The sequence below is a fragment of the Acromyrmex echinatior genome, chromosome 3 (assembly GCF_024713525.1).
Source record: "Acromyrmex echinatior isolate Ae372 chromosome 3, ASM2471352v2, whole genome shotgun sequence".
Classification (NCBI taxonomy): domain Eukaryota; kingdom Metazoa; phylum Arthropoda; class Insecta; order Hymenoptera; family Formicidae; genus Acromyrmex; species Acromyrmex echinatior.
The window spans coordinates 19,580,419-19,595,664 of NC_141854.1; the positions used below are offsets into that span (position 1 = coordinate 19,580,419).

General features: G+C 33.2%; 1 protein-coding gene and 1 long non-coding RNA gene across 2 annotated transcripts; both read right to left on the reverse strand.

Moving 5' to 3' along the window:
* Positions 1-3,907: 3,907 nt before the first annotated feature.
* LOC105148840 (uncharacterized) lies at positions 3,908-7,839 on the reverse strand. Its single transcript, XM_011060806.2, has 4 exons — positions 6,378-7,839; positions 5,417-5,688; positions 4,850-4,980; positions 3,908-4,580 (listed from the first exon to the last, which is right to left on the reverse strand). Exons 1-4 carry the CDS (start codon positions 6,598-6,600, stop codon positions 4,391-4,393), a joined length of 816 nt encoding a protein of 271 aa, XP_011059108.1. The 5' UTR covers positions 6,601-7,839; the 3' UTR covers positions 3,908-4,390.
* A 1,926-nt stretch (positions 7,840-9,765) lies between these two features.
* On the reverse strand, positions 9,766-15,103 carry LOC147910320 (uncharacterized). The gene is made up of 2 exons (XR_015544659.1): positions 10,684-15,103; positions 9,766-10,097 (listed from the first exon to the last, which is right to left on the reverse strand). It is a non-coding gene; the product is annotated as an uncharacterized LOC147910320 (long non-coding RNA).
* Positions 15,104-15,246: the final 143 nt, after the last annotated feature.

Here is a 15,246-nt window from a genome sequence, read left to right on the forward strand (position 1 = left end):
ATCGTTTCGTAAAACCGCCGTGCTAACCGCTTAGTGAAAACCGCTATAAGACAGATCTTTTCGAGAAGTGCCGAGAAAATCGCCGAGATTTTCCATTACCGCTATTCCAAATACAATTTGGAAAAGGTGACCGCATTTAATATTCTGTTAATCTAATATTTAATTAATTATATTTTCTGAATTTGTAACTGTGCATATTAAAGAAAATTCTTTTGTTAAATTACAAAGAAACGGAGTTCTCTTTACTGTCGTGTATCATATCAACCGTGTGCCGTTCTCTCACTCGAATCTTTCCGCGCGGTGCATTCCCGCACAAATTGCGTAAAAATAACTTTACGTTATTTTTTTAAGTCATTTAAAATTTTATATAAAATTTAATTACTATAAGATGCTACATAAATGTTGTATAAATTAAATGCTACATTAAAAAAAAATTTTATCATGAATGACAATGGCAGTCAAAATGTTAATTGTTACAAGCTTTTAACGAAAGAGCGGAAAGTAATAGAATTCATTGTTAGCTGTCAAAACTGCTTCAGATCATCTACGAAAATCAACTATGTTCTCTTACTTTTCTTTTTTTAAGGCAGCGGCTTATACTAAAAGTAAAAATTTTAATGAAAATAAAATAAGAATTTGCGAGGTACAATACATATTATACAATGACAAAAATATGAAACATTGTTGTAGATAGTAATCCAATTTTATACTATAAAATGATGATTTGTAAAATTAATGCAAAAGTGACTCGGCAACTACAAGCTAATTAAGAGATAATGCGAATAAATAATTCTAACGAACGTGGTTTATAAATCAAACAAGATTTATAAAAAATGAGCATAAAACTATACTGGATAATGTTTGTGAAATTTAATTATTTATTATATTAGGTGTACAACTTTGCTTCCGCCGTTTTCCTATAGATGGCTTTAACGGTAAGTGGTGGTCGAAATAAATAGATCATAGACGTCATACAATAAACTTGGACATCTATCAACATAACCCCATAGAAACATTAGTCGATTTGTGTCTGCATCATAAAGTTATTCTCGATTGAAAATGTCATTTACGAGCCAAATTCTCGTCATTTGCGGGAGGTTTTAATTTTCTGTTTTAATATGAAGAAATCTGCTGCTGAGGCTCATCGAATGCTCTCAAATACTTATGGTGAGGCCACTATTAATGAAGAGCTATTAGTAAAGAACGTGTCATAAGTGGTTTCAACGCTTCAAGAACGATAATTTTAACGTCGAAAACCGGCATAGCGATGGAAGAGAGAAGGTTTTCGAAGATGCAGAATTGGAGGCATTACTTGATCAAGACTCGTGTCAAAATCAAGAAGAATTGGCATTGGGAGTGACTCAACAAGCCATTTCAAAACGCCTCAAAGTTATGGAAATGATTCAGAAGCAAGGAAATTGGGTGCCGTACGAGTTGAAGCCGAGAGATGTTGAACGGCGTTTGTTTGTTTGTGAACAGCTGCTTGAAAGGCAAAGACGGAAGGGATTTCTGCATCGCATTGTAACTGGGGACGAAAAATGGGTTACGATAATCCCAAGCGCAGAAAATCATGGGGAGTTCCCGGCTTCCATGTCGATGGCCAAACCGAATATTCACGGCTCCAAGGTCTGTATTTGGTGGAACCAGCCTGGCGTACTGTATTATGAGCTGTTAAAACCGACTGAAACAATCACAGGCGATCAGTATCGAACGCAATTGATGCATTTGAGCCGAGCATTGAAAGACAAACGGCCGCAATACAACGAGAGACACGATAAAGTGATTTTGCAGCATGACAATGCTCGACCCCATGTTGCGAAAGTGGTCAAGACATACTTGGAAACATTGAAATGGGAAGTCCTACTCCACCCATCGTATTCTCCAGACGTTGCTCCCTCTGATTATCACTTCGATCAATGGCACATGGCTTGGCTGACCAGCACTTCCGGTCTTATGAAGAAGTAAAAAATTGGATCGATTCGTGGATCGCCTCAAAAGATGACCAGTTTTTTCGACACGGGATTCATACGCTGCCCGAAAAATGGGAGAAAGTAATGGCCAGCGATGGACAATACTTTGATCATAAATGTATAACCAGTTTTTTTACTAAAGCCTCGAATTTTGGAAAAAAAAATGGCGGAAGCAAAGTTGTACACCTAATATTATTAGGTGTTGGAATTAATTCGTAGCGTTTTACAAGTGATGGGAAGTACTTTCATTAATGTATTTTTTAATGCTCATGTGAAATAAATAACATTCTTTCATTAAAAACCTAATAATAAAAAATTTAGTTTAGTTTAGTTTCGAAGTTTAGTTTCGTTGGCTACATCTTCAGTAAAATCATAAATATTAGTAAAACGCAGAATTGATATATATCTGAATCGTCGTATAAGATAAATATGTTCTTTCATCTTGTTAAGATGTGAATAATTTATCTTTCTATCATTATTTGTATTTTATACAAATAATGATAAAAAGGGTAGAGCGGAGTTATTCTGTCATTTTCAATCTTAAAATAATATAAAATTTATGGCAATAAACAACATTTTTTTGCAGTAACGTACTTATAACTACCTTATACAATTATGATTGCTTCTTGAGAACACAAATATGACCCTTAAATGTTCAATGTACGTTACTCAAAAACATAAACAATATTGCGAGGAATGGACAAAACAGCTCCGCTTTTCTCTACCATAGAGACAATCTTTTTTATTTAAAGATTTCTCGTTTTAGAAATTAACTTTTATAGTTTTTCATAATTTTAGTTTTTATAAAGAGGTTTCTAAAAAATACATAATCGAGAAATATTGAGCTGAATCAAATCGATAATTATAGATACATAAGAGAGAGATACAAAAATTAATGAATCAAATGCATTATTTGCTTAACGCGATATAAGTGATTTTATACTTTGGTGATAGCGCGGGTGGATTATATTTCCGCCGTATGTGGATAGGTTACCAAAATAAGAAAGTAAGATAGGCGCGATATTAGTTTGATTGACGAGATTTATTCGCACGAGAAAATAGAAACTATTGTATATATCTCTCTTATGTACCTAATTATCGATGGCGTAATCTGTAAACCAGATTTGACTCAACTCAATATTTGCATTTTTTTTTACTTCTTTTCTTTGAAAAATTGTAACACATGCATTAAAATTTATAGGATAGATGGGTTGAACTGCATTCCAAAATTTCGTACAATCAGTGAATGAAATTATAATATATTCTTTATAGAATATATTATAGAATCAGAGAAAACTGAAGTAAATTACTGATTCAAATAGATTCCAAACGTGAAACAGAGATCGTAATAAGGGATTCAAACCCATGTCTAAAGGAGACATTCGATCTTATAAAAGAATTTGTGCTCGTAGGATTCTGGCTGGATCAATCTGAATTACTTATAAGGCTAAGGTTAGAAGACTAATACTCTTGTCTAATCCATTTTAAAAGCGGAGATCGAAAGAATCTGCTCTGGATATCTTCCAATAAGAATCTTCTCTATCTCAACTTTTGAAACAAACAAGTTTTATCTAGCATATTATCTGACATTTCGGAAGATATTTTTAGTGAAACTTTGTTTAAAGTTAAAATTTTGGAATGCAAACCCGGTCTAATGAGCGATCTCATATCTATTTAAGTATAAGTTTATGCGTTCAGCATATGACACATTAGCGTGTCATGTAACTGACACTTTAAATTGAGATATAAAATTCATAAGTATGTAATGCCTTAATGTTACGATAATATTGGGAGTGTTGTTGTATAATTAGCTGACAGAATGGAGCGAATATTTACGAAAAAGAGAGGACGCTAAAGCACGTTAACACACAAAATGCCGAAGACGCGATTGAAGTCTCCATTTTGTTCGCGATATTTGATATTTTCTTATAATTCCGAGAGAGAGAGAGAGAGAGAGAGAGAGAGAGAGAGAGAGAGAGAGAAAATGAGAGAATGAGAGAGAATAAGAGAGAAAACAAGTATGCAAGTCATGTGTGTTCTATAGCGAATTGCTATCTAAACTAGTTCAAGCTGGATGTCAATGTTTGTAGCAGATCAGAACTGCAGCACAGTATATTGTAATTAAAAAGTCATTAATATCATGGATTATTTTATTTATCTAACCTACTTATTTATCGTAATTTATCATAATTTTGGTAATACAATGTATCGAAAAAAGTATATATTACATATGTATTATCAATTAATTTATGTCAATATTTCTGTTTGCTGAGAACAAATACTAATTTTGAGATATTAATAATTTTCCGATCTATTTAAAAGAACAAATATATTATACAATTTTACAGATATTTATATAACTTAATTTACATTTTCACAAAAGGCAGAAATAAATAGTGTTTCATAGTGTTTCTAAAATATTAATAAGTTGAATTAAAATTATTATTTGTTATGTTTGTGAGGTCGTTTTTATGTTTCTTCTTCGTTATAGGAATTTCGCAATCTCTATAAAGTACATCACAGTTTTCACCTCGAATTCCCGCTGCACCTGCATCTCTCACAAGGCGATCCCAACCTGAGGATAACTTGAACGATTTTTCTATGTTTTTCCTGTGAAAAATCGTAACGTTAAATCTTAATACAAATTAAGTTCATATTTAATTAAATTTAGATTCAATAGGAATTATATGAACGGATATGCAAATTTTATTATAATTCTGCTTTTAAAAGCAGAAAACGTTTCTATTGAATTCAATTATACATATAACTGGAACGTAAAATTTTTCCGTATTTTTCCTTTTTTTTTTTATTATTTTTTAATTTTATATTAAGTTTCTAGTGTTAATTGCCATGTTGAAAATAATAACAACAAAACCTACGTCAAGTACTTTGCCAGCATTTTACCCGGTGTGCCCAAATCTTTAAAGAGCTTGCGATTTTCAAGACAAATCGTCTTCTGTATGCAGCGTATTCTAGCATCACTATTAAGAATCTCTTCCTCCTCTGGGGTCTGAAAATTCGTGAAAAATCTTAATCTACTACTGAACACAAAAATTTTTGCTGCGAAGTCTGGTTCATGATTTATTCTAGCAATTTTGTTTCGCCAACAGAAACGAAATGTTTCATCACGGTAAGTAAGCTTTCGAGTTTCCAGCAAACTTGCCTGACTATATTCGCGATTGAATTGAGACGAGTGATAAAAATTTGAAATTTAATTTGTAATTTTTCAAATGTATCTTTAAATTGAGAGAATTTTCTTCTGAATACAATTAATAAATTCTGTAATTTAAAAAATATCGAAAACGTAAAAATTCAAATTTGAGTTCAGAAACTTATTGAAAAGAAAGTTCTGCATAATTTATTAATTCCATTTAAACATTATAGAATTTTAAATATTTTTGATTGAAAGGATCCCCTTTAACATAACATTATCACAAATTACGTACCACGGAACGAAAATCATGCGTAACATAAACGTCCCGCTTTTGCCTGGACGATAATAGATCCATTATCGCATCCTTCCGCTTAATAGCGCTAAGCGTATTCTGTATAATCGCCAAAAGCAGCAGAAGACCGATGAAACTGACTATTACAAGCTGTTTTGATGACGGTCCGATGGAGTGCTCTATTGACTGTGCTACTGGATATGCAACATTGGGATATTCATATCCATACGGTATGTTTTCGCTTCTATGATGCAGAAACGCTCGTTGAGGCACTAAAATATTTTTTTTTAATATTAACAATATGTATCATGTAAATGAAGCTGTGACTAAATTTTAAGCCTTCATATACTTATAATATATTATTATTATTATTATTATCAATTAACAAATACTTCTTTAAAGAACTTTTATAGTTATTACTTATATAAAATAATATACAAAAATTAATTGTTAAAAGTTTAAAAATTATATATATTATATTTTTAATTTAAATATTATATATATAGGTATTTCATATTTCATAAATTATTATTTATTTGTATGTATATATATATATATATATATATATATATATATATATATATATGTTCATAATTGTTCTGTTTTTAATCAAAACAGTGCTATTTTGTAATTAGATATGTATTATTTAATTATTCGAATGATTAATTACATAATTTTTCGTACTACTAAAATTAGTAACATATAACATTTGCTTTTTTTAAATAAGTCCCATTTTCTAAAAAGTTACAAACAAATTGTGTATTTTAAATATATTTTTTTTTTTCTCTTAAGTAATATAAGCGATGCATTTCAATTTCAAAAATGATTTCTCGGCTTTGAGATGTTAATGCGACGACCGAAGCGCGACATGTTGAGCTTGATTATAGCCGCGCACAAAGGATAAGTGATCAAACGACGCCGTCTCTTTCTCTTAGAGTAACTAAAATAGAAAAATCTTTACCGGAGAAAAAGTAATCCGAGGGCAGCATCGGTTGCAGCGTCGGCGGTGGAGGTGCGAGGGTCGCAAGGATTGCTCGCGTCATATCCGAATGAAGCACCGGCTCGATTTTACTTTCCATCCCCAAAGACGAGCCATTTCCGGAAGTAGGTAAGAACACCGCAGTTTTCGTATCCTGACCGGCGATTAAAACCGCGAACGTGCTGAGTATCGGAAATATTTTCATTCTCTAAAGGAAAACAGCGCTTCTTTTCACCAACACAAAACAAAGACTTATATGACTCGTCGGATTTTCAATCGGGTTTTTATTCAAGTTTCTCCTAGTAGAAGACCGAACGACTCGGCTATGACGTATTACTGACAATAAATGGACAAGATGTCGTGAACAGCCAAACCGTCAGTCACGAGGGAATTCTCTCCTTCGTGATGCATCGAATTCGACACAGTCGAGACAACGAAAAAAATATATGAATAATTTCGGGAACGACCGAGGTGATTATTCGGCCCGTTGAACTGTCTGATGAGTTTACAGACCGCGACAACTACAATGAGTTAATACTACACTTTATTCCATTGGGGAAGTTTTTTTCTAGAAATTGTGCTTTCTTTCTTGTCGAAGAAATAACTCAATTGTGTGCGGATTTTAATGTCTTGAACCATCTACACAAGAATGGATAGTGAAATCTTTCAGGAAACAAGACATTTTTACTACCTTCAGCAGGGGATATAACAAAATGTTTAATTACACAACTAAAAATTAATCTTTTATTGTACGCAATATATACTTTTTGAAAGATATCGACTAACACATTATCGAATAAAATTATTTTCCAAGACCTTGTTATAGACCTTAAAGCTGCTATTTACTTATAAATTCGTTTGAATCGTTTAACTCGAGTGATACATCCATTACTGAAATCTCTCGAGGTACTTTCACTGAACATTAACAATTTTCTGCAATTTCTACTTGAAAATTTTGAGAAACTTAAATATCGATGACAACAGTTTGTCAAACGATATTATAGAAGATTTTCTAGAAACGCCAAGGAAAAAGTATTTTGATCTTATTGTAGAACGTTTGATGGAACTTTCGCACTAATTTACTATTGAATTCTTAAGACTCGCGCTACGGTCTAAATTAAAATGCGTGGAAAAGAGAGTGGAAACTGTGTTCCGCGCAAAGATATTCCAGCGACGAGGAGCGAGACGGCACGATCGAGGGGTAAATCGGTTGGTTAACCTAGCTGCTGAATGCAAGGGGTTGCTATGGCGATGGAACGACGAGTGGGGAAAAGGGAGCTTGGAGGGTTTGTCTGTCTGCAACCCTTCTAAAGGGGATGATGTCCTTCGTGTGCTGTCTGTAGCTCCTATCCACGTCATCACTTGTCAAATGTAACGTCGCAGCTTCGATATCTTTCAACTTTAAGCGTCCATGAAAGCATCTTTTTATAATATGTTTTTTATATATTATATCTATAGTAAATATTAAATTAAAGTAATAATTGCTGTTTACTCTATGTATTATATTATTATAAATAATTTATGTACAATATATTTAATTATAATAAAACAGTAAAATGATATTTCTTCTTTCTGGAAAGATGATCAAGGAAAAGATTATTTCATTTGAATATATTTTTACCTCTTTATAATATTTCTCTTTTCTATTTTAATGAGGAAGAACTTCTTTGTAAGAATATTTTTGCAAGTATTGCCGAGAAAATTGCACGTGTCGCGCGCATTTAGTATCGAAGACAAAAATGCTTTGCAAACGAATATCTAAAACAGGCAGAACTTCCATTATCTTTCACAGCTCAGTTGACTCTCTAGGGCTGATAATCCAAAAGGAAACACTTCACGCTCTGAGTGTCTCACCACCCACTTATACTTCTCATTATCATGACACTACGCAAACATAGTACTTTGTTCATTATTCATACCTGCAAAGATCTCCATCTTGTTGCTATCTTATAAGAAGAATCTTTTTTTCAAGCTTAGAAAATAAAAAATAATATGGAGGCTGTGTACATATAATTTACAATATTCTTGAAAGATTAAAAAAACTATCGTAATTTTGGAGAATAAAAGACAGAGATTTATTTTACAGAAAGAAAATTATTCGAAAGTCAATTTACACTTATCAACATATTTTAATTATAATAATAATTTATATATTATATAAGATTTATAATCTATATAGTTTTAATAAATGTGCAATAAAATAAAAAGAAATATATATAAAATATTTTATATATTTATTTTACTTCACATTTAGATGGTATTAAAACATTCTAACATTGCGTATTCATCACACACGTTCAGTTTTTCAGAGTAGTATCTACTCTCGTCGAATGTCTCGCGTCGCTTATTGCCACTTTATCGTAGACAACAAAAGGCGATGTGCTCTTTTTTCCAAAGTCGGCGAACATCGCGACTACATATCGGGGTCACATCGATGGACACGCCGCGTGAACGAGCCGCTATTTTACGCCAACGCGACGCGAGTGAACGTTATATTTTTAGATTGCTTTTGCAACGGCCGCCGCCACCGCCGCCGGTTGACACCTGCTACTTTTTTATCAGCATCCAATGGCGAGCGTTCTCTCTTCAGAACGGCAATCAGAGGTTCGTCACGCTCCATTATTCTCTCCGGAGCGATGCCCGCCACCGATTTTACACGTTACATGCCTTTTTCACGGCTGCGTCTGGACACCTCGACGAAGGAGGGGTAACGAGATCGTCGCACGGTCGATTGATTATAAAAAAATTGCGAGCAGTAAGGTAAATACAAGTAGGTCATTTGAGATTCTATTGAGTGCTCTTTACTTTTGTTTATCGAACCAAATCATGTTCTCAAAGATTTTTATAAAATCCGTTTTACGAAACTGAAAAACAAATGTGTTGCTAACACATTAAATATTTAAATATTTCTTTTTTATGATATCATCAATAGATTTATAAATTCTTTTCAATGAGTCTTTCAGATGATGCTGAAACGCGCTGAAGCGATTCGACACACGTTTTATAAATGAAATTTTTTTTTATTTCATCGTATTAATATGAATTTTTCATATTTAAAATAATGTAATTTAACGTGTTACATATGTACCTAATATTGATTGGTTGGAAATATATATATTTTTCCGGAAAAGACAAACTAATATATATTCATTTTACTTGTTCAATCGACTGTAACGTGTCCGATTATATATAGATTTTACTACTACCTAATACACAACTGACATATTTCTCGAAAAAGTGTTTTTCGACAACCTTAAAAAAAAACACGATTTAATTTTTAATTAATTAATCAGTTTTTATAATTTAATTGTATAAAAACTATATAAAAAATTTTTATTTTTGACTTTATTTTTAACTAAAATATAAAAGATTTTTATTTTTTGTTCCATTTGAAATTAATTTATCTTGAACATAAATTTTTCTTTCGTTGAGACGTCAAGACGTGGAGAACGCAGAAAAAATAGATGATTCAAATCTAAATTATTTAATTGAAATCACTGTTTTGTATACATTAGGACCAACATCGCATATTATATCTAAAATCCTTTGACATTAATGGGATGCATACAACCTGAAATCGTCATTCCACAGTTCACGAATGGAATATCGCCGAGGATCCATTTCGGGTCATGTGACTTTCCTGGGAAATCCCTTAAAGCCGAGAGATCTCGGCGATTTCTTCTTCCCAAAGAAATCTATTTTCTGGAAGAAGGAGGCTCCTCGTAATTTTTTATTCCTTTCTGTGCTATTCATGCCTTTCCTATGTTTCAGATTAATGCAGCTTTATATGCAGGCCGCAAATTCTTAACGTGTATAATGCTGATTCCTGATTCTTGGAATTTAATATACGAAACATTTCGCGTATTTCAATATCTATGACAGATATCGTAATACTCGAGTACCCGAGCTATGTTTGCGCGGTGCAAATTAATTAAATACACTGAATTACGTTTCCAAAGATGTACAAATTCGATAAAATACGCGAATGTACGGTGTGAATCTTTAAATAATCTTATTATTATTCAGATTGCGCAGATATGAAAAAATTCAATTATCGGTCAAATTTTAAACGTATTTTTATACTGCTAAATGCAAAACTAGATACAGAAACATCATAGAAAACATGACACTCGATGAAATTTAAATATTTACTAATAATAATTCTATTTCTCAAAAGGGATGAAAGGAAATAATTTTTACGTCTCAAATACTTCTAAATCGATATGCTCTCACAGCTTGCAATCCCTCTCATAAGTCCAAAAATTCAATTCTTTTAATAAGTTCTCACCATCCTACTACGCCATCTTCTTCAGCGGTCAGAGATAGAGGAATGGACCTTTAATGAATCCGCGCTATTGATCGCCACTAAATTGAGAAAGCATACGCGTTCCTGTAAGAATTAAAGCGTCAATCTAATTTCCGCATAACTCCCATTTTGACTATCATATTTGAGAAATTTTATTAAATTGCATTTCGAAGATATATGTTACTAACATTACCAATGACTATTAATTACTAGAATTACCAATAATTAATTTTTTACTATTTAAGTATGCTATTATGTATATACTTTTTTTGAAAAAAGAAATAAAAGGAAAAAATTGATTGATTAGGATTTCAATAGATTATTTCGGCGAAGCTTATAAAGCATTCGATTCCATTGTTTTTACTTCGAATTTCAAACAATCTTGAATGTGTACTTTCGAGAGATCGAAAACATGCGAAGAAAAAACAATAACGACTGTCTTCTTTTTATTCACTTGCGTTTTTTGTCGTCGATTTAGATTCGTGAGCATTGCGAGCAATCGAATTTCGCGTACGTGCTCAGTCAGTTCAAGAGAGGAGAGTAGAGGATGTATCGATCTACAGCAAAACTGATGATCGACATTGTTCTTGTATGAAAAATAAATTCAAGTGAAAAACCAAACATGTGGACTCAACGTTTCCTCGATCTCGTGAATCGACGAATTAAATAAATATTTTTCAATCTGCGATGGGAGATCAAAAAAGCTTTCGTACAGATTTAATTGTGTAAATATTGCAATAAAGGTCATGGAAAATCTTAGAAAATGCATTATTATTTGTTGAAATTTAGACAATTTCAAAAAATTACATTACCATTTTGACTGCCTTGATTGTTCTAATTAATCAAGTTGCTTTGATAATTCTATGAAATTAATAAGCTAAAATTACTTATGAATTATATATATATATATATTTTCTCTCACATTGATTTCGCAGATTTTATAAGAAATCAAGTTTACAAAATATTATTTAACAATGTAAAATATATCTTGAAAATATATATGGAAAATTTTCGATATATAATAAATTGGAGATCCGGAGGATTAAAAAAAACTCGTTTCAGTGCTAACTCTCGTGATTGTGGAATGAAAAGAATTAATTTCCGATTTATGCTTATCCACGCGGCAAACGGGAAACGACGCAGGAGGATGCGACCTTCCTCAACAGTCTCGATGTCAGATATTCACGAGCACGGCACACAATGCGATATTATTACGCGCTACCTCGCTGCGCGGCAAAGTCGCCTGTCGCATATATGTCCGAGTTGTGTGTTCACGAGTGGTGTCCTCAAGCCTATGCACACGTGCGCGTTTCCACCTGCCCGCCCTCGTTGCCACCCATTTCATCGCCCTTCGAAGCTGCGCTTACGCTGACCTTGTTCCAGCTCCCAAGAAAAAGCAGGTTACGTGAAATTTCCACCCCCCCGAGAGCGCGACCTGCATTACTGTGTGAGGATGCATTATTTGGTCTTCACTTATCTTAACTGTCAGACGCGATAAAATTTATAGCGATCTGTTACAATACAGCATAAAATGGATGATCCGCAAGTTGTAAGTGAATATCTCTAACTCTAAAATATATTATGTGTATACAGAGAAAAATTGTTTGACTCGAAGGATTATTTTCTATTATAAAATGCATTTGAGAAATGCATTCAGAGTAAAACTTGAACATTTAAACAATACATCGGTAATAGACAAAGGTTCTCGCGTACATTATGAATTCCAATACGTTATAAATAGTTTATCGAGGACAGATTTTATATTGGCATTTACATATTTTTACACAAAACCGCTGATGTGACCTCGAAGCATTTTTATAATAAATTTTATTTTTAATTTTTCAATTATCTTAATTTCAATTCAAATATATACACGAGACACAAGGTCAAAGAAATTTAATTAATAATATTATGTGTTTGAAAAATAAAACTAACAAGTATTGTCTGCGCGTATTATTATCGACGTTGCTCATTACAGGAAATTTATTATATTTTATCGAATTCCATGCAGTTGATAATGCGGCTTTTATCTTGCGATTTGCATAAGATATATTTAAATGTTGGTCAATTTTATATTTCACACACAACATTTCTATTTAAAAATTATATTTCTTACAAGCCACTTCTTTATATTATATTTTTACTACAAAAAAAATAATTTAAATTAATTTAAATATCTAAAGATAAATAAATTACTTTATAAACAGCACGCATGTCCAAAATCAGAACATAAACTTGAAGATAAGATATTCTAAAGATGTTGTAATGACATTTTTAAGACGTTTTATATTTCGATTTTTAATATAATGCTATCTAGGTTATTCTTTACTCAATTTTTTTCAATCGAAATATAATATTGACAATCACTGATTATTTAATTAGCAAGATAACCTACAAACATCCCTTCTAACTAAACAAAGATAAAGAGTAATATTTATTCAATTTTTTTTTTAATATATATGTAAATAGCAGTTATATAATTTTGTTAAGATTTTGTTATATAGACATCTATATACAAAGTTGTCACAAATTCTTCATCCCAAAATTTTCTTAGCTTCCCCGATTTCCAATCAAAATTTCATAATTTTCCCTGCTTTTCAGTAATACTTATTTCAAAATTATATTTTTGACCTAATTTGGAAACCATTAAATATTTTGTTGAGAGATCAACTTAACATAGCAATATAAATTACTATTACTAGGTGGGGTGAAAAGTAACCTCCTTGGGAATGAAAAAAATTTTTTTCTTATGCAGAATCTCGCCCAAAATATGGCGTGTTCGCTCAGTACTAATCTTTGTAGCATCTGCTAGCTCGCGCACCTTCACTTTCCGGTCAGCCAACACCATTTCATGTATTTTTTTGACATTTTCCTCGGTAACCGCATCGGAGGGCCTGCCGCTGCGGACTTCATCGGTAGTGGAGTTGCGGCCACCACGAAACTCTCGAAACCAATATTTGACGGTGTAATCTGACGGAGTATTAGCCACATAATATTTATCCAACTTTTCTTTTGTTTCCTTCGCCGTTTTGCCTCTCAAAAAATAATGTTTTATGAGAGAACGAAAATCATTTTCGCAAACACGTCAACAACAATCAGCTCTCAAAACAAAACTAAGGGCAGTATCGCACTGCCACTTGGCATGTCTGCCTAAATGTGAACGGACTACAAGGCACCATAAACTTTTTTGCAGTAGTGGCACATTCTGGCGGTCAAGGAGGTTACTTTTCACCCCATCTAGTAATGTTGCTGATACTGTTTGTATTTTTAATTGTTAAGTTGGTAGTATTCCAAAACTGCTTAGGTATGATATACTTACCTTAGCCAAAAATATTGGGTCATCTAAAAAGTATCCGCGGTTTTTTGTCACTAGATGTGTGTTGATCATATATCTAGTGACAAAGTACCGCAGATACTTTTTAGATGACCCAATATTTGGTACCTTATTAACCATTATTTAAAATTTTAGCTCAAAAATTAATTTACATTTGCTATAAATTATCCTTTACTTCAAGAATCCTTTATCAAACAAGTAACAATGCAGAGATAAGATAATTACACACATACGCACACACACATACACGTGCGCGCGCACGCACACGCACAAAATTACACATATAATGCGCGCGCGCGCGCGCGTGTGCGTATGTGCGTGTGCGTGTGTATGTATGTGTGTAAAAACTTCGAAGCATTTGTAGTGCCAAATGGACCGCACCCTGAATATCATATAAATAAATTTGAAATATACTAGTAGCTATTAAATTAGTTACTAGTTACTGAAAAAAATGTAACTAAATTAAATTACAGTTACAAATGGAAAGGAAATAACGAAGTTAAATTACTGGAAAAAAGTAACTCTAACTTGTTACAAGACAGTTACTTCCCAATCCTGGGAAAATCTTATCTAGACTGCAATTCAATCGGAATTTTCTTAGTACGAAGCATCGTCTTGACGATCCCCCTTCTGAATGCTCCATTACTGTTTATTCCCTTGTGGTTTTATAGAACGGATATTCATCTTGTTCCGTGCACACGAGCTTCAGCGAGTTCTAATATTTACTCATGATTCGGACCGTGCTTATTTACACCGTGCACCGCGCACGTTCCGTTTTCATTCATTTTCTTGCGTACTTTCTCTGTCTCTCTTTTTTCTTTCTTTGCAGAAAATCTCGACCTACGTTCACGTCGGTCGTGAAACCCTCGTGAAAAGTATCTAACGATAGTGGCGCAGCACCAGCTTTTCCGCGGTCTACTCAAGACAGCAGTCGCGACCTGTTTTCCCCTGAGCTTCTCCAAGATGAGTTATGTTGGAGGAAAGTTCGAGCGTACACACACAATCGTACCCATGATACACGCGAACTACCCTTCCTTCTCGCCCTTCTCATCCTTCTCGATCATGTCTACCAACCTCCCTCATTCTCCATCCGTCTCGCGTCCTTCCGTCTCTTTCGCTTCTTCGTTTCCGACGCTCTTTTCCGTCTCACTTTCGCTCTCCCTCGACCGCTCTTAGCGCACCCTTCCATGCTCCTTCTTGCTCTCACAGTT

Coding starts and splice junctions, on each gene's coding strand:
- LOC105148840 (XM_011060806.2), bottom strand. CDS start 6,600: ATGAAAATATTTCCGATACTCAGCACGTTCGCGGTTTTAATCGCCGGT. Junction 5,689..6,377: donor CTCGGATTACTTTTTCTCCG/GTAAAGATTTTT, acceptor AAAATATTTTAG/TGCCTCAACGAGCGTTTCTG. Junction 4,981..5,416: donor CGCATGATTTTCGTTCCGTG/GTACGTAATTTG, acceptor ACGAATTTTCAG/ACCCCAGAGGAGGAAGAGAT.